The sequence below is a fragment of the Meleagris gallopavo genome, chromosome 5, assembly GCF_000146605.3.
Source record: "Meleagris gallopavo isolate NT-WF06-2002-E0010 breed Aviagen turkey brand Nicholas breeding stock chromosome 5, Turkey_5.1, whole genome shotgun sequence".
NCBI lineage: Eukaryota > Metazoa > Chordata > Aves > Galliformes > Phasianidae > Meleagris > Meleagris gallopavo.
In genome coordinates, this window is record NC_015015.2 from 28,266,979 (window position 1) to 28,289,946 (window position 22,968).

General features: G+C 35.0%; 1 protein-coding gene across 11 annotated transcripts in view; it reads right to left on the reverse strand.

Moving 5' to 3' along the window:
* The window catches only part of GPHN (gephyrin), a 227,754-nt gene that overhangs the window by 139,978 nt on the left and 64,808 nt on the right, over positions 1-22,968 (reverse strand). For all 11 annotated transcript variants that reach the window (XM_031553589.1, XM_031553587.1, XM_031553583.1 and 8 more), the window contains exon 3: positions 14,375-14,432. In XM_031553589.1, coding sequence (XP_031409449.1) covers positions 14,375-14,432 — 58 coding nt within the window. The remainder of the gene's footprint in view (positions 1-14,374; positions 14,433-22,968) is intronic.

Genomic DNA, 22,968 nt, shown 5'->3' on the forward strand with positions numbered 1-22,968 from the left:
CTTTCCCTTGCAGAGACAATTGCCACTTTACTGCTGAGACCGAGGAAGAGCCTACACAGTCAGAAAAGTCATCCAGATTGTATTTTCAGTAACAGAGAGTAGGTGGAATTAGCATAGGAAGAAAAGCATGCAAGAAATTGTATCTGTGAGCAAGAACTGGGCAATGCCCTCTGGAAATTAAGGACCAAACAATCTTCCACTTATAATCTTTCTAATATTGCAGCAATTGTGACACAGAGGCTATAGTAGATCAAGGAGTTAGTAATTTACCTAATAGTTATATGCACAGGCAGACGGAGAGCTCTGCTGTGTCCAGCACTGCATTCGGGCCTGTGTCACACTGCTGAAGGGAATCCTCTGATCCTCTGGCTGAAGGGAAGCTCAACAGCTCACAGTACCAGAGGAGCCCACAGACAGCTCTCACTGGGTGCAGAAGGTCACACCATCAGCCTGGCCTCGCTACTAATGTAGCAAGACTTAAAGAGGACATCCTTTACGCATAGCTATCTGTCTGTAAGAAAAAAATACAGTAGCTCAAAGGACCTAAAAGGAGGAACTTCTACCCACAGATGAAATCAGAGCACTTTGCCATGAAGAAATCCATCTGGGGATTCATCCAGTGCTGCACAGACACAGGGTTCCTAGTATCTGAAGGGATGTAAAATTTCCAATCTATTCTGACTTGTGAAAGCAAATATTTTATTAGCCATTTGTTGCTGGGCCTTTTTAGAGAGATCCACAAAGAAGCCTGTATCATTTCTCTCTCTCTCTCTCTCTCTCTGTCTTCCCCTGCACAGTACAGAACAAAAAAACAGACACTTTGAATCCCCTTGTTATTTCAGTGCGTGCAACTTCTGATTCTATAGCAGGAGAAGTCTGTGCTTCTTTCCTGCAATTATTAAGTCCTTTATGTCCTTAAAAAGTTATCTCTACAGGCCTAGTAATATCTCTTATATTAGAACACATTAAAAAAGATTGAGGTTCTTTTCTTAAGAGTTACAAATGTGTGACTTAGGACCAACTCTAGCAGAAAACTCAGAATTCCAAAGGAATGTAATTTCAAGAGCCTTTACACTTGCACCTGTGAACCTAGGTGCAGTATTTGATACTTTGTCCATTTAGGACTTCTAAGTTTGCAGCTGTAATGACCAGTACTGATCAAATCTAAAATACGGAGCCAACTTCCAAGCCACTATAGCTATTGTCTCATAAAAGTTAGAGATCATTTAGTAGTCTATTAATTCTCTAGGTGCTGTTACAGCTTTCACTTCTAACTCCAAAAACATTCCATACATTTTTGGTCTGTCACCCCTATTTCAAAATACCTTTACATTATCGTAAGAGCATTGGCTACAGCAAATATATTTCACTGGAATTAGCAGTGCATTAGTCTCTACACAAATAACTTTACTAACAAAAACACCTGCTTCTCTATTCCATTCTTTGGATATTGGGAAGTTTGAGTTTGATATATTGTGGCTTTAAACGTCTATAGAAAAAAAAATGTAATAATCATGATGTAAGTGAAGTGCACTGACAAGTAGATTGCCATTTCTTTTAAATATATTGGATTGAAGGTTATAACTTGCAAGTTACCATATGGCCATCCACATTTACAGTACTGGCAAAATGATACTGTTTTGCACAAGAAACAAGTGCAGGCTAACATTAAGCAGACTTCAGCCCTTTACTATCCTTTATTAGAATGATACTTTTGTGGGGGAATATTGAATTTCTCACTGATCAACTTCTAGAAAATTTTCCATCAGTAAACTCTTTTCTTTGGATTTATTTCAATGTCTGTCTTGGCTTTGATAAGAAAATATTTAATTCTTTTGCAGACTCTGGATGTTACTTTCAGTTCACTGTTGGTTATCAAAGACAACGGAGAGTGGTAAACTAGATTCTCATGGAAACTTTTGTTAAAGAGAATCAGCACCAATTTGAGAACCATTTTAAGTTAAACTTTCCTAGAAGGAACAGTAGAAAGACTGCTTATACTGCAGTTTCAATTTTAAACTAATTATACTGGTTTTACTTTCTATTTGTTTTATGCTGTCTATAAAATGAACTTGCTACCCAGGCACTATTTGTCAGGGAATTTCATAGAATCACTGAATCCTTGATTTCATGAAACTTCCTGACAAATAATGCTTGAGGCACTGCATCTTATTCCTGATTTTGAAACCTAGAAGGTGAAATGACCTAAGTGAAACATATTATGCATGCAGAGAAAAACAAGAATCCGGTTTGTTAACTGTAATGAATTAGGTTGTACCTATTGATGACAGAACATGTTCTTAGTATACTAAGATCATAAAAAGGGATAAAATTATAAGTACAATTAGAAATATTTTCATCAGCTTTCTTTTCCTACTATTTAACCATCTTCCGAAGGCAGTACGCATGGCCTAACATGCCCACTTTGTTTGCGCTGGTAGAGATCTAGCAAACAGAGTGACTTTAAAAATATTTTCAACAAACACTAGTCTGACATTAACTGTTTATTCTACCTAAGAGGAAAAGCCTTGTTTTTCCACCTTATTTTTCAGTTTGTATAAGAGATTGCCATCCTTTTAGAAGAACTGCAACATAATTAGGTCAATTTTTGGTGTTGTTAAGATTATGCCTTTGCTAAACTACTACTTCTCCCAATGGAGGATTTTATGTGAGTTTAATAACATTATTCAAAAATTATTAAAATACAAAATATTCTGAACATATACACTGACAGCATACTAAAATATAAGCTACTTTAAAAAAAATGTTAAATATATCATAAAAGTGCATGGATACTTAAAAATATGAGGTATATCTCTTAGGTTTTATTTAAGGTAAAATGGCAAAAGTAGGGACGTGTGCCATTATGATTAATGCTTCATGCCTGCACATCAATTACTGGCTGCACAGTGAGAATCTGTGCTTGTCCTGAGTACTTTCCAGTTATGTATGCAAAGAAGACTTCATCACATCCCATCTTTGCTCATTTCTATATTTCAGAAACCAACAGAGAGAGGACATAATGAATATAAAACTTTAACAACACATGCAGTATATATTTTTTCATCTTTGAAACACTGTCATCCCCTCGGTTTTGTCATTCATAGTTCTGCACAATATTTGAGACATATTGAACTTTTGTACGTAAAGCAGTTCTCTTCAGTTCTCATTTCAAGCTTAAGCATCTTTCCTTCAAATCAGCCCGAGGACAAATGTCTGTTGTCTTTTACAGCCTAAAGGTACTTGGTAAAACCAAAGGATTAGCTTCAGCGTCCCAAATGACACTTGCTTTTTATTTTTAAACATTGCCTCTTTCTATATAACATTATTCCCTATAAATTTTTATTAAGCTAATAAATTGCCCCAAATACATAACAAATTGTTTTCTATTTTTGTCAAAAAGGACAAGAACTTTAAAACATCTTGATGTTAAGCTATTATCTTATAAGATATCCTCAGACACACAGCTTCATTTTCAAGACAGATAAATGTTAGGTAATTCTCACTTTTTTCAAATGAGATTCAACTATCATGAGCACTTCACTGGTAAAAATGCAGAAGCAGCCTTTCAAATGACAGTACTAAGCAGTACAATTTCCACAGGCAAGCAGACCATTTGCATTTAGTAGAGTGGTTTATATCATCATACTAACAAAGCAAGACATTGCAACTGTTAGAATATTTGTTATCCTTAAATACAAGGCTATTTTGACAGAGCAGAACAGTAACAAAGCAGATGATAAATAACAACAGGAAACAGAAATGGCAGTCTGTGCAGAAATGTTACAAGCAAATGTTATCTTTGCAATCTTAACACTCCACCTAAGTTTGTCACAATGATGAGGCATCTGAAATTGAATGCAAACATTTCTGACAGAACAGTCCTAGAAATCCTTGCATATTTTTACATGAAAATATTTTAAAAAGTAAAACTCTGCAACCACTGCACCTTTACTGAGCTCTGATGACTCAGTGGCATTCTCTTCTTTATACATTATTCTATGGACAGTTTAGTCACATCATTTCTGAAAATCCTACTGATAATTCAGAGGTACAGAAACGCTGTCACAGAAAATAAAATCAAAATACTAGCTATATTATCACAGGGGTATCCAGAAAAAGAATGTATGAAAAGCTCAAGAACAAACATACTGAAAAAGAGAAACGTTCAGTTTCAACCTTCTGTGAGTGTTTAACTTGAAGCATATTATGTTTCTTGCCAAGATAGACACATACTAGGAAACACTTTCAAAGATAGTTCAAAAAAGCAAATATTCAGACTTTAGCCACAGCAAGCTACATCAAATGCATTCTAATATCAGAGCAATTCTCTTAGCGATCTACTTAATCTTATTGCAAAATATATGATTTTACTGTCATCTAATCAAATACATAATAAGTGATGTCTCCACAAGTGATGGCAAAAATAACTGGCTTTTGTTATAACCACAATTCTCCGAGATAACTGAGCAGTCTGATCTCACCTGATGCCTGCACTCAAGATAGGCTCATTCAGTGCAGGCAATAACTGCTTCCTACACTTGTGTCAGGCTTCTCACCCTGTGACTTAATTCCCCTAAGTATACGCCATGAAGAGAATCATGCCACAAGCTAACATAAACTGGCCAATCAGATAAAATATGGTTATCAACGTTTATTAACACTAATAAGGCTTTTTATCTCACAAAATAAATGTGTGATGTTCTTGAGAAAGTTGTTTGGGTTTTTTTTGTTTGTTTGTTTTTTAACCTCCTATATGCTTTTGTTATAGGAGCTGATTATATTCCTTTCAGCCTGCAAATTTGATTTGGATCCTTTCAACCCATTATCATCAAGAGAACGTTCAGTAAAATAGCTACTAATGTGTCCAAGTAATGCCTCTGCATTTATTTTATTTTTTTTCTGCAATTTTGTAAACACCTCACATGAAATATTGAATGCTGGGTGATATTCAGAAACTTATGATCAGAATGGCAGTATAATAACTAACTTGACTTGAAACTCCTGATGTATGTAAAACAAAAGTGGCGGAGAATCCAACATGACTCTTAAGAATCCTATAATTTATGGAGAAATTAGTACTGAGCAGCCTAGAAACCAGCTAAAAAGAATCATGGCTATTTTCATTGTTTACTGTTGTGATGCTCCCTGAACCAGTAAATTATTTCAACAACTGAGGCTAGAGATTTCCAATCTGGACTGCACACACTCTAGGAGATATACAAGATGATCCACTACCATGCAGGAAAAAAAATTAGAACTTTAATAGCAGATGTGTATAATTTAAAGATAAATAAATATACACGTACTGGGGGTGCATGTTCTCAAATGTTTTACTACTAGGAGTGCACATCAAATAAGTTTGGACATCACTGGTCTACACTATCATTTTGTTTGAGACAGCCTGCCAGCATGGCTGGGCACTCTCAAATATGAAGCTTAGGCAGTAGCAGTGCATTGGGAATGATGGCACTATATTACTAATCTCTGATCATCTGTAACTTTAATATATCGTACTATGAGAATGTCCTGGAGGCTGAGGACATGTCTACTACAGCCTGCTAGTCCAAGACAGCTATATACTTTTGACAGCTGCCTGCTTCCCAGACTTTGGTTCATATCACAAAGTAGGCTTTAAATATACGAACCGGAATCCTTTCAGGTTAAATTTATTTGGAAGATGAACTTCAACAGCATATGTAATCCACTCCAGCTGCTAAAAGACACACAGTTCACAGAATCATACTAGAAGCTGTTTCAAATGAAACATACTGAATCCAATATAAATGTTGACTTCCCAGCAGCAGATGCTTTACTATATAGAGTTGCATCTATTTGGAGGAAATGATAACTAGACACAGCCCAAGATAAATGTCCAGTTCTTGGCAGTGGGAATTTGATGGCTAGGGTTAAGGAAAGCATTTCAAACTATAACTCCATATTTTTTGCACTGATTTTGTTTAGCTAAAGGAAATCAATTTGTGTAAGCCTAGCAGATCAACAGTCAACATTCGAACTCTGTTGTACCATCAGAGGTGAGATGAGACACTTATCTAGCATACTCAATAACACAGAGAATTCATTTAAACCTTTCCATTTTATGTACATTCTCAAATATAGCTTCATCTGTATGAAATCTCATCTACATCCATCTTTTGCATCTGACAATAAAAGTATCTGAGCAAACAAAATGCCTCTATTATGAAATTTTCAAGAAGTTCGGATTTTTCCTCTGCTGTTTTAGTCAGTGGATTAGAAATGTGATAGGGTAAATAATGGCAAGTAGGATTAAGGTATCACAAAAATTTTAATCATCAGAAACATTTAATTAGGTGTAAACATATTCAAATATTAAGCATCACTATCTTAATATAGATTACAGGTTTGCATACCACAGGGAGGCACATGTCATCTTTAGTGTCTTCCTAACATATTTTCCCAATCAAGTTATTAAAACATAACATAAAAAAGAACCCAGACAGAAAGCATTCTATGAAAGCAAAATAAACTCCACTATTTTAGTTGAATTTTCTGTAGTCTATCAGCTATATATCTTTTTTTCAGAAAAAATGCAATCAATCAAACCAGTTTCTGAGGAAGAAATGACTGCTGTGTTATGATGAAGTAAGGTTTCAACTTCAGCAATTTTAGGAAAAACCTATTATTAAGAATTTCATTCTTTACTGCCTTAAAATAAGTAAATTATCAACCAATAGAATATATACAGTCAAAGCTTGAAAATCTGCTTTCAGTCTTACAATTTGCATAAATCAAGCATGAGAGGTTATTTAAAATTTGCAGTAAGTCTAGAAAGGAACCACTTCTTGTTCCATTTGTTATATCAGTTTCACTGTCTTTATACATTCTTCATATGCAAGTGGTGCTATAAATTAGATCATTCTTACACCTTGATGCTAAATCATTTTAGCCCTATTGTGCCATTGTTGCGACTGAGGGATCAGACCTCCACACACCACTGCATACGGTGGGACACCGAGGCTCACAGATAACAGATAAGGTCTTATGTCCTGATAACTGTTCCTTTCCTAATTACTCACTTTTTTTTCCAATTGCTCCTGAACACTGAGCTAATAGTAAGCACACTAGCACAATTCTCAGACCTCATTCCTTGACTCCAGTAGTCCAACCAACATCTGCTATTTTACATGCAAATTCAGGATTTTTCACACCTTCTATACACATCACAACATTGACTTGCTTTACATGTTTTATAATTCAGTTATTGAATTCAGTGTACTTAATTACACTCAATCTCTCTACATCTAGTAACTTCACTTCTAGTAACATCACTATGAAACCATTATGAGACCATCTTTAAACAGCTGTAGAACATGAAAGTTCCTTTTAATAAACAACTGATCTCCTTTTCTTCATATATATATATATATACACATATATGAATACACACATGTACATACACACTACCAACACTCATCTCTTTTGGCAATCCCAAAATAAAGAATTTAAGAGAAAACTATTTAGTGCAAAAAACAAAAAAAAAAAAGGTAAAACAGGTCATGCCACCAGATGTGAAGAGATAGCATTACATTTCTTTGATAGATCTCTAAAACAGAGTTACTGGAATACATACTTATGGGGCAAATATAATGAAACAAAACTTAATGCAACAGGCCACATGGAAAATGACAAGGGCTTTTATTTAGGATTGTTTTACTTGCTAAAAGCAATCTGGTGTTTAATGAAGCTAATCCATGTTTTCTCATTTCATTCAGGCTAAGTGAGATCCTACCCAAGAAGAGTGAGAACAGAAGCTACAGAAAGCATTCCCCACTACTCTGGATCTTACGAGAGGAACAAGAAAACGTCTCAAAACATAACTAGATTCCAGGTGATAATACAGAGATATATATATATAGCAAAAACTGAAAATGAAAGAAAGCCAGGAGGAAATTCATTGAAAATTGGTTACTATGGTCACAGACAAAAGCAAAGCAAAGATTTCTTTTTTAATTTAAGCTTGCTGAAAAACAAGAAGAGATTTGTGAACAAGAGTATCACCTCTTACTGTTTGTTTCTCATTTCTAATGTTCATTTGTAAGAAAGTTTTATAGGCAAACAGAACCTTAGCAGTGAACAATCTGAGGAACATTAATCTCTTCTCATAAAGGCAACAGTACTGAGAATGCATAAGTTTTGACTAACCAGAAAGGCTTGAAATATCATCAGTATCCTGATTTGTCTGGTCAATTAAGTTTCAGCTATTCTTTCCCTTTCATCCTAGAGACACTTCTCTCATTACAGAACTAAAGAACTGTTTTGCTTGCTTTGGAAAGTAAATAATAATATTGCTAAAAAGATTATGTGGCATTTCAACTTCATGTCTGGAGCCATGAGTTCTCCAAGGAGTGCCTGTGAAATGCAAATTGAGAACAGCAGAAAACCAAGTGGTAATCTATATCATCATGTGGGAAGTTAGAGAGTATACTTAGTCCACTTAGTTCAGAGCACTAGGCAACTGGAGACCTTGCCAGAAAAGCAGAAGAGTGCTTGATATACACTTTGTCACAACAGTGATCAGAGCTCAATACTAAGAGATGTAAAGAAATTTGGGCCATCCCTAAATATCTGCTGCCTTCCAAATAACATAAAGAGTTGATCATCCTCCTCAGCAGTAGATGCCAAAAGGAATGGATGCTTAACTTCCCCCATTTGCTGGGTTTACATCATTCATCTCTCTCAGACAGTATAGTAAGGTAAAGGGGAAAAATGGAATATGTCAATAATAGTGATAATGGCAGCAACTCCATGAGCCTAAAAGAAATCCCATCAAATATCAGGAACATCCACAAGGGCAGAGCTGAAATCTTTTGTCCTACAATAAAGGAACTGTTACACAGACCTCGGTCATCTCTGCATTTACATTACTTTCGTACATATGATTTTTTAGTTGAGAGATCTATGAAAGCCATGAATATCCATATTCCACAGAGGATTAAAGAAACAGATTTAATTCCTGTAAATTAAGCCCTTTAAGTGCTTCCTAAGCACCTTCTAAACAAAACTTCGAAATAGAAATAGCTGGACATGGAGAACAGTCATGTTCTTCTTTGATCAAAAAGTCTCAATCCTACCAGAGCAGAAGAAAAAATCCAAGAGTCAAAGCTGATATCCACAATGACCGAAAATAACAACAACAAAGAAAAAAGCCTGACCCTGCCAAAATAGAAGTAGTATAGAAACACTCATATTGCGTTGGAGTAAGAGCGTGCCTGGACGTTAGTTCCAGTACCCCAGCCAAGCCTGGCATTGAAAGTCCACATTCTAAGCCAGTATGCAGTGTAACACAGGACAACAAAAACACACTAGCTGACAAATTGCTACTTATTTTTCCACACATTGATAAACAGAAAATGCTCTGAGGCATCATGGCCAATGTCTCTTTTCTGCCCACAGTTTGCGTAAGTTTCATCAGCTACTCCTATCAGCATATTAGGAAGATTCTAGCGTACAATATTATGTAGGCATGTGATGCCACGGGGTCTACAAAGCAGATGATCTCAGAGAATGCTTCTGGATAGACTGATTTTATTTGCAACCATTTCAAATAACTTTTTTTTTTTTTTAATTGAAGTCCATCCTTGCTCTGAAAGGCAGTTGGCACTAACACTGAATGAGTTTTCTTCATAAGTTCATTAATATGATCATGTGGGAAAGTTAAAACCTCACAAATTCATTGGTCATCTAAAGTAACTGACCTTTAAGAACTGAATTTTTCTCATATTAGACCAATAAAGGAACATGCTTCTAAGAAAAGAGAATTATCATTACTCTGGGAAAGAGCCTTTGAATGTAGCCTTTAAGATGTCATGCATATATGCTTTCATTTGAAGATCAACTAGAGAAAAATTACAGGTGTTTTCTGATGAGTATAAAGCATATCTGTGTGTGAAAGAGTGGACAAATGGACTTAAAACAAAACTGATCCTTGCCCATAAGTTCTTTACATTTAAATTTACAACCAATAACAGAACACAGTTCTAAAAAAAGATTACTCAAAATTTACCACCAGAAGAAGTAACAGTCTAATCTCATTCTCTACACTAAAATATCTGTTTCAGAGCTCAAGTATTACAAGAATGAAACTCATTGCCAACGTGTTTTACTTTTTGACACTTGCTGTCACATTCATTTATGGTGTTGAGAAGACAGTAAGAGGCATGCAATCCTACATGAAAAATATATGGGAAAGCATTTATATTTGTCTCTGCTGACTTGCAAATTCGAGCAAATCAAATATTTTTAAGAAATTTCATTCATAAAGTCTTGCTCTTGAAGAACTACCCTTCACAACATCGTATATTTATGACAGAATACTGCAACTAAAAAAAGCACATCATGGTACTGTAAACCAAAAGACATTACTGTTTGCATATGAAACTATGTACAGATACAAAACAAAAACACTCTTATCAATAATAGCCATAAATTGCTCTTTTCTCTTAAAGCACCATCACGAGCAAAATAGCACTGTTTGTCACTAAATAGAAATAAAGAAACGTTAAGTTTGCTACAAAGTGTTTTTTGTTTGTTTGCTCTTTTTACGCCTCCAATCTAAAGATGCTCTCCAAGACAAGTGTTGCCTGATGCTTTCCAGTCCCCGCGTACATTACATTATTTGGCCTAGAAGAGCTCTCCTCTAGGCACAACATAGAACTACAGTGAACGAACAAGGCTCAAATCAGCCAATGTATTTTTTCAAGTTTGTAAGGAACATTGCTTACAGGACAGTAATTTTGCTGAAAACAGATGTCTAAAGAAAGTCCAAACAATTACGCTTTCTCAGAAATATGCTGTGATTCTTATGCTTCGTGACTTCATCAGTTCCTGCAGTATTCCAAAGGCAGCAAGTATTGAAAGTGAAGTGTTATTGCTTTAACTAATGTAGAGAAATGACAGGAATGAAAAAATGACAGGTATGCATCCACTCCAGTTTTCCTGCTCTGATAGTTTCTCTGACCGAAGCACTGTTCCTGAAGATCCTGTTATAGAAGACATTTCTATCTTCTAGAAGAGTTCTGAGGGGGGAACCTGTGATGGTTATCTTCACACAATCACCATTTGAATGCTCTCACTTTGTGAACCTATCACCTGTGATGCAAGAACAGGCAACCCAAGTTGCATCATATCCAGTTCCAGACCGATGTAGGTGCTGAGAAACTGCAGTGGCAATTAGTTCCACTCAATTCTTCCCAACCCTGATAAACGTGCAGGAGGGTGGATAGGGCACACACTATTTCTTCTGTCGTAAATGCTCCTAATTCGTATGTCTATACCTATCCAAGTCACTACATAACTTTTGTAACAAGGAAGCACAGCTTGATTTTACCCAGCATTGACCAAATACTCATTCGAAGAAATATGCACACACGTATATAGACAATATTCTGTAGTCATAAACAATATATGTTCTCACAGTACAAATATACACATAGTAAAATCATTTATATGGACTCAAATGCAAGGATGACTACATTCTGAACACTCCACGATGGAAACTGTAAACATACTAAAATTTACTGAATACTGTGATGTGGACAAGTAAACTCTTATAAATACACACATATATATATACATGCGCGCACACGCAGAGGCACATTACGCAGGTTTTGTGTTGTTTTTTTTTTTTAAACTTCGCTGGACATATTTCAACTGACAAGTATACTAATGCTTACAGAGTTTATCCTTTTTCCAAACTGAGAGAGAATCTATTTTTACAACAGTACCCCACCTAAGAAGTAATTACATGCATCAGTGAAATCAGTAAATCTGTACTCATTTTCCTCATAAGCTATTTTGAGCTGTAAAAGAGGTTAATCTACCACCTTTTCTAGAATATATGGAAATGCTGTCAAAATTACTTATTTATTTGTCATGATAATTATTGTTCTCTGCCTAATAAAGTATCCTCCTTTGCCATTTAAGCAAGCAGTTTATTTTTTGAGATCAGAAAACATGATTATTCAAACTCCTTTAATTTAATTCAGCAACCTGTCAAAATAAATCATATAATAAAAGCAGAACTATTCTTCTTGCATATTCTACCAAGTTAACTCTCTTAATATTTCATGTTTAAATAAGGGAGGGATAGTTCTCAGATGAAATATCTCTGAACTGTTGTGCTTGGAAGAAGATTACATCATCTTGTAACATTCCAATAACCTCACTTGCTTTGTCTTGTATTAATTCTTTTTCCACTCTAATCTGCTTGGAAAATGTTTCTGAAGTTAAGACTCCTCTGTCTTTACTGCAAGGATGGTCAGTCTCCCTGTTTGGTAGCTGTTATTCAAAATATGCACACAAACAGCCTTCCATTTCAATATAGATTTGTCTATTATACTCACTGCTGCTGTGTCACAGCATCTTCCAGCCGTGCCTTTTTCAAATGAAACAGACACTGCATAACAGTTTCAGAAGTTCAATCACATAAGGTATGATGGGGTGGCTGAATTCTGTCACAACTAAAAAAGCATTACCTGAACAAGACAAGACAGCTGCCACAAACAAGAAATGCAAGTGTTTTTTTCCTATCAGATCTGATTTAGAACAATACAATCTTCCCTTCACACTTACATGCTGGTTTAACAGAAATCAATGATGAAGGTTCATAACCCTTTTGCTGTTCTCTACAGTTTCAGGCATTTAAACATCAGCTAAGTGAGACAGAGATGAAAAATCAGAACAAACCTCCTTCTTCAGCAGGCAATTGGAAAAAAACCAAATCTCTGACTAACAAGCATACCTAATTCTATAAGTTCCTAAAAAATATATTTCTTATTTCCTAGCACTCCATTTTTCTTCATTAACTGAACACAGCTTGCACAATAAAGCCAGAAATACTACCTTCAACTTCAAGAAATCCAAATCTATTGTCCTTTTTTTTTTTATATATAAAAGGACAAAGTCTGTGGTTTAAGATTATTTTTGTTTTTACAGTTTTGGTACAGTTTTCTGAATGCTAGGAAAATATCAGTCAACTTCAGTAAGTTTTGTAAACCTTCTTTCTTCTCTTCTACTGCCCAATTCTAAATGTTGGATCTAAACTCATCAGTCATGTTCCTCTTAGGAATTTAAAATAAGGGAGCCCATGTATATTGGAGGTGGGAAAAACTTTGATCATGAAGTGATGGCTTTGATTTCGAAGCAGATGCACTGTATTTGCTTATATTGGGTTTGATGTTAACTGAATAAGAATAAATCCTCACAACTTTACATATCATGAAGTCACGTCCAGATCAAACAATTCTGCAACCACTTCCATTTACTGTATTTTATACTACTGAATCTCTTTGCACAGATGAAAACAAATATACAAAAAGCACAATAAAATAATAATGAACAAGCAATAGGTCAGAATAACTGAGTGCCAACTGAAAGGAATAAAGCATCAATTACAGAAACCACGTTAGCAGATTTAAGCTAAATTCCCACATAGCACTCCCATTTAAGAACTGATATAAATTGCTGAAGTGGATTCAGTTAAAATGAAGTCCATAATAATGAACATTGCATTGAATGTAAATCCATTGTTGTCATCCTTCCAAATCAAAAAGCTTTTGATGATTCTGAGTACCAAAGATTTAATTTTATCCTCTTTAAGGCGCAAATAATACTGAAAGAATTGGTCATGGTTTTGATTTCAGAAGCAAAAGAACTCTAAATATTTATTTATTTATTATTATTATGCTAATGTTCACAATAGTCCTGCACCTGTCTTCAGATATCTAAACACAGATGCACTGAATTACAGAAATTTTTGGCATCAATCCTGCCAAAGTCCACTTAAAATGCCTAAGAACTTTAAAAAATCTAAGAACTTTACTACAGACATCACATCTAGGTTTTTATTTTTTATTATTCTGTGATACTAGATTAAAATCGAGTGGATGATAAAATGTTTCAGCAGTGTAAATATATTCATCAATTCGTACAGTTGAAGGAAACTAGTATTAACCGTTATTTCCTATTAAACAATTTTAAGATTTTAATGTACAGTTCTTAATGTTTTGGATGTATAAACGAATACCAAGATTAATAATTACCGAATACATATTTTTCAATTAAAACAAGGACTATAAATGTCTGGAAAGAACAAGTTTTAATTTATTAATTTTTTTAAGTTATGGGATTTTTTTCAGATAAGCAATCAATTCAGATAAGCAATATTTATGATCATTCTTGTTTTCGGTCTTCAGATTTTGTCAAACAGGTAGTAAAGACAGGCTATGTACATTTGGGGCATCTCAAAGCAAGAAATAATGTGGCTTTCTATGCAACATTTCTGTAATTCTCCAAGCAAAAAAAAAATCAGTTTTGAAAGGCAGTAATACTGTACCTTGATTTCTTCTATTTCATCTGGCACTATCTTGTATGCAGATATAGTCCCACCCAATCTGGAATTGAGAGAAGAAAATATTCTCAGAATCAAAAGCACAAAGGACAGCATGTTAACAGTGCTGTGACCCACTTCAAAACACAAAAAATCCCACTTGTCAATTCAAAGCTAAAATCCACCCAAGCCCAAAACAACAGCAAAAAAATTAAATTAAATTAAAAAAGGGCCAAAGCAACCTCAACACCTTTTTCCTTCATGTCATTAAAATAAGCATTCAGATACACAATGTCCTTCACTAAGCTCCACAGTAAGAAATAGGTCAACCAAGCAGAACTACCATTGCCAGGATGTTATAAAGTACATTAACTGACATTAGCCATTTTACTTCTTTTCTAAGCTGTATGGAAGAGTTTAAATATTTTAGACCTGACGTGCTTTGTGTCAGTATTTTACCAAGTTGTTAGTGTACCTTACGTGCATACAAATGCAATTCCAGAAACTGAAATTTTCTAACTGTACAAACCTCAAAGACCTCACAGTTTCTACAGCTTCATGTTCACAAGCACTAATCACAAAGTGAAATCATTAGCACTGATACAGAAAAACTGGGTTTTTTTTGTTTCACATTCAATTTGCTGAAAAGCTACGATAAAAGGCAATTTTTCCGTCTGCATCCTGCAAAAGCTTATGGTAAATAATCATCCACGCACTAAGGAAGAATAAAGACCATGTAGCATACATGGTGGTTAATATTTGGTGGTTACTACTGTATTTTCCCCAGAGACATGCAAACATGGCTTCTTTTATTTCATGAAGCAGCATCATTGATAGTGACAATTCAGACCTAAAAATATAACAGCATTAATGACCTTCCTGCTGGCTCTGCGCAACAACACTAGACATTTTCTGGGTTCTACAGAAATGGAAATCAGATAAGAAAATATTTACTGTAAAGCAGTAGACAGTTATCAAATGTGTATTTGTATGCATATCCTCATGTTATGTGATTTTTCCTTACAATTGTCAACATTTCTACACAGATGTGTTTCCTTATATTCCATCTTGAAATTGTTATACACATTGCTTACTCAACCTAAAAAGGGAAACAGAGAGTAACAGAGAAAATACATTAAGATTTTCCCTGTAAATCCAGCATGTCAATATTTCTACAGTCACTCTCAGAAATGAACAGTTTGAAAGCTTCAGACAGAAAAAGAAGTCTGCATAGGAAAAGTCAGTACCAAAGTTCACCAGTGCTCCAAATAGCATCAGCTATGATTACCAAGATCTCCAGATGCTACAGCATTCAAATTTATCGTGGACAGTCAGAAAATATAGCCTTTCCTATGTCCTCTGCAACTTCCTCTGCAGACACTGAAGAGAACAAGAACTACTGAACATTGCAGAGAACCAAGAGATTTTTTTTTTGCTACTGCAAGTAAAAACGTGAGGTTTTACTTTTAACTGTAGCTGATCTTTGTTCTAAGGTCATTGCCAGGGATAGCTGTAAAAAAATAAGAAATAAAATTGCTTTTAACACCATGATAAAGGCTTCCTTTAGCACCATGCCAAAGGATGGCTCAATGTCATGAACATGAGTTACACCTGATTGCTACTGGCATGCGGCCTGTAAGAATGTGGGTTTTTTTTAACTGTTTCTGATCCATTCATGTCAGAAGTACCCAAATGTTAACTTCTACATCTTTGCATCCCCTAGCAGAAGGAAAAGACAGAGCATCTCCTACCAGAAATCCACTAGTAGGAAATCCTTTACTAGTTGCATAACATCAGGAAAAAAACTAAATGAAAGCAATAACTGACTCAGTAAACTCATCTAGCTTGCTTAAAGCATTAATGAGCATCATTTTCTGCAAACATTTCTGCAAAGTTTGTGTCAAGAATTTACCATACTCTAAAACTCACCAAGTTACAATCAAAATGGTGGTACATTTTAAAGTAGTTGTTGTACATTAATGAATTGGATATTTTCCTTATACACAAAATAGCAAAATGCGATGACATTCAAAATGTTGGTTTATCACAATTTCATAGTTTTGAAAATGAAAAATACATTAAAAGATATGCTGTTTAAATAGCCTTGCACCTTTAGCTCCAACTCTCCACATCTAAAATACATTTTCAATTTTACAAGGAAATCTATAGCTTGGAAATCCAGGCTACATAAATAAATAATACCAAATTTGAAACTGAAAAAAGAACAAATATACAATTCTGTAAATGCTTCAGAGTCCATAATCCTTTCTTCATTTCAGAACATAAGATTTTCCTTCATTTATATTTACTGCAAGAGAGATCCAGTATTGCCATGGAAATTTGGTAATACAGAGGAACATAATGAAGACATTTGACTTTGTGTACAAAATTTGGCAGTGAGTTTCACAAAATTTTAAAGGTAGCCCACAAATCAGCAGGATCCAGTTAACACAGTCTGAACTCTTCTGCTGGTTGTAATTACTGTATGTGTGAGGCAAAGAATTGATTTTACTACGTAACTAGCTATCTATGAGGAAAAAAATGATTTAAGCTGTGTATTTGGCAGCCTGTAAGTATTTTAACAGTAACAGATAAATCTTTAAGGTCTGTTTCAATTTCAGAAACAAAATATTACACCATACAGTTCAATCATCAAACTAGTTTGTTGGAAGCAGAAGTAGTTGCGAAACACATTGCATACTCTTCACTCAAATGTCATAAATCCCAGTTTATTCCAGCCTCGTGTTAAGTAGTCTGAAAACAAATTTTAAATTGCTCAGTTTTGTGTTACCATATCATTATTATAAATGTCCCACAATCAGATCACAGAACTGCAAATGTTGGAAGGGGCCTCGAGATCATAGAGTCCAATCCTTCTGCTAAAATAGGTTCCCTATAGTAGGTCACACATGTAGGCCTACCGATAGGTCTCAAATATCTCCAAGAAGCATAAGCCCATTGTGACAAACATATACATTAAAAAGTTACAGAGAGAAACAAAAAACATTGAGATGAATCATAAAAAACAACAGCAATATAAGATTTCAAAGATTTATCTGAATTACATTTACATGTCACTATTAATTGTACCCTATCTTAAAGTTCACATGTTATTTTGCAAATCCTCAACTTGAGCGCTGACACTTTAAAGAACAGAGGTCAGGCAGATTTCAGTTATGCAAGGTACCTACAGAATGAGCGATACACAACAGTGACTGGCTAAATATGAGCACTTGGCAGTCATTTTTTTCATTTTCTTGAAAGCAATTTTTCTTGCAGATTGATTTTGTTCACAGACTATTAAAACATTTTACATTAATTTCTTTTGATTGTAGTATTTCAAGAAGTAATTACACCGCAATCAGAAAAGCAAAGGATCTGCTAGCAAGAGAACACATTCACTACAGTACATTTTGTATACCAGGCTATAACACAGCACAGCACATATTAGAAGGCCCAGAATTCAGTTTAACAGGGATCCATTTTTCATGCAGATTCAATCTTCATCTTTCACACAGTCTGCTTTTATTATTGCTTTTTTCTTGAGCTGATCAATACAACAGCCAGCATGCTAGAGCACAAGTAGCATTTTCTCTCAGAATGAATATACAACAAACCAAGAGCAATGCTAAATATACAGCCAGTTACTTCATGAAGTTGATGAAGTAGCCGTCTGAAGAGACTAAATGCTCTAAGTCTTCCTCTTCCAAACTTTATTTAATAATGAAATTATTTCAAACACTAGTTAGCTCCAGTTTATTTGTATGTGTATACAACAGATAATATCTGAAAATTCCCACAATTTATATTCATATCTATCTCATCAGGTTTGTATCCCACCCTGTGCAAGTAACAGGCACTCCAATTCCTCTAATCCCTTTGCAGAAAAGAAGTAAAATTATTCCCAGATATAGTCATTAGAACTGACACAAGAAAAGCAAAGAATTACACCTTATACTGGGCAAAACTAGCAGAGGTCTCTGAGAAGAGAATCCAAAAAGATTAGACAGAAATTCCATAAAAATAATTAGGAAATGAAAAAACTCACATAACTGTTTGTGAAAGCATACAAAGTTTTTGTCTTTTTTGGGGGGAAACTTTTTATTCTAAAAGTGCATCTCAGGATGAAATGTAATGCATAGACTTTAGGAGAAAGCTCACATCAAGGATTAAAAAAAACGTTCAAAGAAGAGTTGTGAGAGCAACCTCAGAAATTAGGAAAATACAGGAATTATACTGAAGTAAGGTCAATACAATTGCATTGGAACAGATGGAAGCTTTACTATTTCACAAATCAAATCATAATATCACGGAAGAGGGAAGGTCTGAATTTTATCCAAGTTAAGAAAAGTTAAAAACCAGGAGAAAGTGTGCTCAAATGGAGGCTAGAAACAATGAACCACAGCCCAAATATCCCATTAGTAAATCAGAAGAGAATTCAAAATAATGAAGTTTAATGAAAAATTAACTCTTTTAGTAAGGATAATTTATTCTGGATATAATGTTATAATAGCCACAAATTTATTTTCCATTATAGTTCCACTGGCTTGCCCCCCTGCTCCTTTGTCCATGTACCTTCAAGGTGGATGCAATACATTGTCACTGCATAACTACAACATGCTTGTGCAGACACTTATGAACCTGCATAGAACCAATTCTGTTCAACTTTTATAATCCCAGTGTTCATCAAAGATAAGAACACGCTCTTAATGTACTGTTCCACTTTCAGTGACTGCCATAAGAAGCTGAGTTATTGACTCTAACTTAATAAATGAGTCATGTTGAATGCAATGAAGTCAGTTTTCCAAAAATATCAGTACAGCCAGCTTGGCTGCTGTCATTTGCCGAAGTTCTCCAATGCCATTTTAATTACCATTAATCTTTCTTCAGATAGATTACTCTGTCTAAATGATACTCAGCTGTCACTAAATCTCTCAGTGAAACTCTAAAAAGGAAAGCAAAACTCAGAAACTTTTGCTCATTTTTTTCCCTAAATTTATCTCATAAATATAGTTATTATCTACCATTAGGATCTTTTGATTGATTTATAAACCAAGCAGAACAGCAGCAGGAGAATATGCTTCTTAGCAGACCAAATGACTATGAGCTTGACTGCCTATTGCTAATTCTGAAGGCATAGTCAAGTTATCCCAGGCTACTGAACGAACATGTGCATACACACTACTACTACTACTAGAGCAAACTGACCAGGACAGCACTTGAAGCCAACCCAATTGGGCCAGCACAGTGGCGATCCATGAGACGTCAGCAAATCATTGTGCACCTACAGATCCAGCTCCATGGAGCGTCCCCGGGAAAGGCAGCAGAATTTGAAGTCAAAGGAGCTTTGCTTCCTGCTGCCAGTATGAGTACACATTAGAGCACACAGCGCAACATTAATTGATACTGGTTTCTACTGACCTTTCAGAAATTGTTAAAGTGCCCTGAGAGGAGGCAGTAAGAAGACATACTATTTTGGGCTAACTTCCTACACAAAAGAACATTGGCAGCTAGAGAAAGCCAAGCTAGAGCTCACATCGCTGGCTGTGTGCCAGCAATAAACTGCAGAAAAGAGCCTGCAAAACGCTTTGGGAAAACATTTTTGCTTATTTCAAGGTGCATATAGGGAAATACATGTTGAAGACAGCACATTTAATCTTTTTGAAAACTGGATCCAATAATTAGATCAGTGTAAACCTAATTTTAACTTTTTTTAAAATTCCTATTAGGCTAACTTCAACATGCTGAACTCAAAAAACTCACAGAAATAACACGACTGCACACATGCACTGTCTCAGTAACTGGTTTAGTGGGGCACACCTACCATTGTTTTGGGTGTTACTGTGGCCAGCCTAAACACTGATCTGTAAACTGCTCCCTCTTCAACTCACTTATCAGATTATTTACTAACAAAGTCAGACAAAGGCACAGAAGAGGAATCTGCAAGAAATTTAGGATTGCAAGCCAGAATTGGGCTTGCAAGCCCAAAAGAAACAAAATGGATGAGGAGAACTGATGTACAACCATTTCAGCATTTGCTTGCAGGTTGGTTTTTTTTTGTTTGTTTGTTTTTTTGGGTTTTTTTTTTACTGTCAGGATGAAGAGAAGAGTAAGTAAGAGAAATGCTGAACCTTCCATGAGACACAAAAATTATTTAACTTTTGATTTTCACTGAACAAATTTAATAACAATTGTTCAAAACTCTCACCATTTATATTGGTAGACCTCACAGCAAGAAACGAGGTACATATATGGCCAACATTTTGAGATCTTTGAAGAGAATGAAATTAAATACAAATAATAAGGATATCTCTAAAATAATAATTATTTTAAGGCCTCAAAGGCATTTAACTTTATCAGACAATGCAGCATTCAGAACACTGCATAGAAAATATGCATAAGGCAACATCTGAAAATGTATACTCTAGAAAAAAAACTGTTAACAATTAATCTCTTGTAGATACTATATTATGCTGTGTAATAGTGTAGTTAACACTAGATTACAAATGAGAAAGGGACTGCTTCTGGAATGGGCTAAAAATGAAATACCACAGACTAATTCACTATTTCACTATAGATGCATTTTATTTTCAAGTAAATCTGACTCTGAAGTCTGCCCAAATGCAAGTAGAATCTGAAAATGGTCTTTTCACATAGAGCAACAGCAAAAAGGCCACTTTTCTGCTGGATGAGTGCTTGTTTATAGCACACAGGAATGACTGTACTGTGCTCCATCTGATTGGTAATCCGACTATGGAAATCATACATTAAATCAAACAGACAGAAATGTCAGCTAGATTTAAGTAAAAATGTGTTCAGTGACTTTGAAAGTTCCCACCGGGGCATCAGATGCTTGACCAGCCAGCTCATTAAACAACATGAGAGAAGTCTAAAAATTTCCTCAGAGAAAAATATGCAAAAGCAGACAAAAATCATTATCACAAAAACAATCACATTCTCACCACTTAGATAAAGAAATATGTATTTAATACTCATGCTGGGATTTATTTGGTAGGCTGAGAACTTTGAAAACACTGTATGAAGTATTTATAGTATGGGCGAAGAAAACAATTACATTTGATCTTACTTTGTCCTATAGGAAATAATGTGGTACAGCAAAGCAGGTATTTTTCTAGTAAGTACATACCTAGGAGAGATACACAGCATTTGCATATAGATTGCTAGCAATTGCCTGTCATGAAATCCTCATGTACCTCAACTGAAAGCAGGGTTTTTTTGGGTACCTGAGAGCGATCTTTTGCTTCTCATGGAAGCCACTGCATATTAAAGGATTTAGGCAATATGATAAGGAAATGAAAGATTCCACTAGTAAATTACCATAACAGCTTGCAGAAAACTAAGCAGAAGGATAAAGCTATTTTTGCAGATAATCATTTTAGTAGAGTTCTATTGCTTCTTCCCAACTGTAAAAGAAAGATCATTTTAAACAAATACTAAGATTCTCCCTGGGAAGATAAGATGACTCATAACTAGTAGAAAAGTAGTAAAGCTTGTTCCTTTTTTTTTTTTTTTTAAACAATTTAACATTGGCCACCTCTACAGCAGACTTATAATCCATTAAAAAATGGAGTGAAATAATATGACCCCCTTCACCCTATGCCAAAATATCTTCACGTAAATGCATTTCTCACACCCCAGTATTTTCCTTCCACTAACTTCAGCATTTATCTTCCCTTCCTTTTGTTTTCCCTTAGAAAAATCAAGCTAAAAAACTACCAGCACTAAGTCCATGCACATGGTTATGCCAAGGTTAATAAATACTAAATGTTTGTTCTAAAAACAGATGAAGTTCAGCTGAGAAATCTCAAAAGGTGGAATACTGGAAATGCAGGGACCCCTGATGTTAGAGAATAACCTGGAATGAATTGTACATGATAGACTGACAAGAGCGATCACAGTCCATTCTGTGATAAGGCAGAAAAGCATCCTGAAAATCTTTTTATTCCACAAACTGCCAATAATGACTAAAGGTGAGAGCAGGAAGACCCAAACTCAGGAAGAAAAAAAAAGCGGAGAATACATTGAAATGGTTTGATCATTCCAAATTCTACATCAAATTGGTACTTAAGTAAATCACAGAGTTGATAGAAGACTTCAGAAATTTTAAATAATTTGTTCTACAAATACAATCCAACAATTTTGAAATCACACAAATGATACAGAAGTCTCAGAGACAGCAATTTTAATTAAAATTAAGAAATGCTCGAAAGAAGGTTAAATCACATCACTTGTCGTGTGCTTTCTCCCTTTTGTATCTTGGATTGTAATAAATTCAATGAAAATGAACATTCCCAATCCCCTTTTTCCTACAAAATCTGTAACTAAAAAAGGGACAAATAGAAGGCCTCAAAAACTTTATGATGCATCGATAACAAACACTGCTCTTATTCTTGAAGACAAAATACATTCTTCAAAATATTCCACCTTCCCAAAGCTGTAATGTCACATTTTTCTCCACCACATTCCAGAGGATATAAAGCATGAATATAATCCAGTATACAATTAATAGCAACTTTTTTTTAATGTCTGAATTTCTTTAGACAGTTAGATTTGGAGGCAGTATTTGCTGTTGGTTTTCT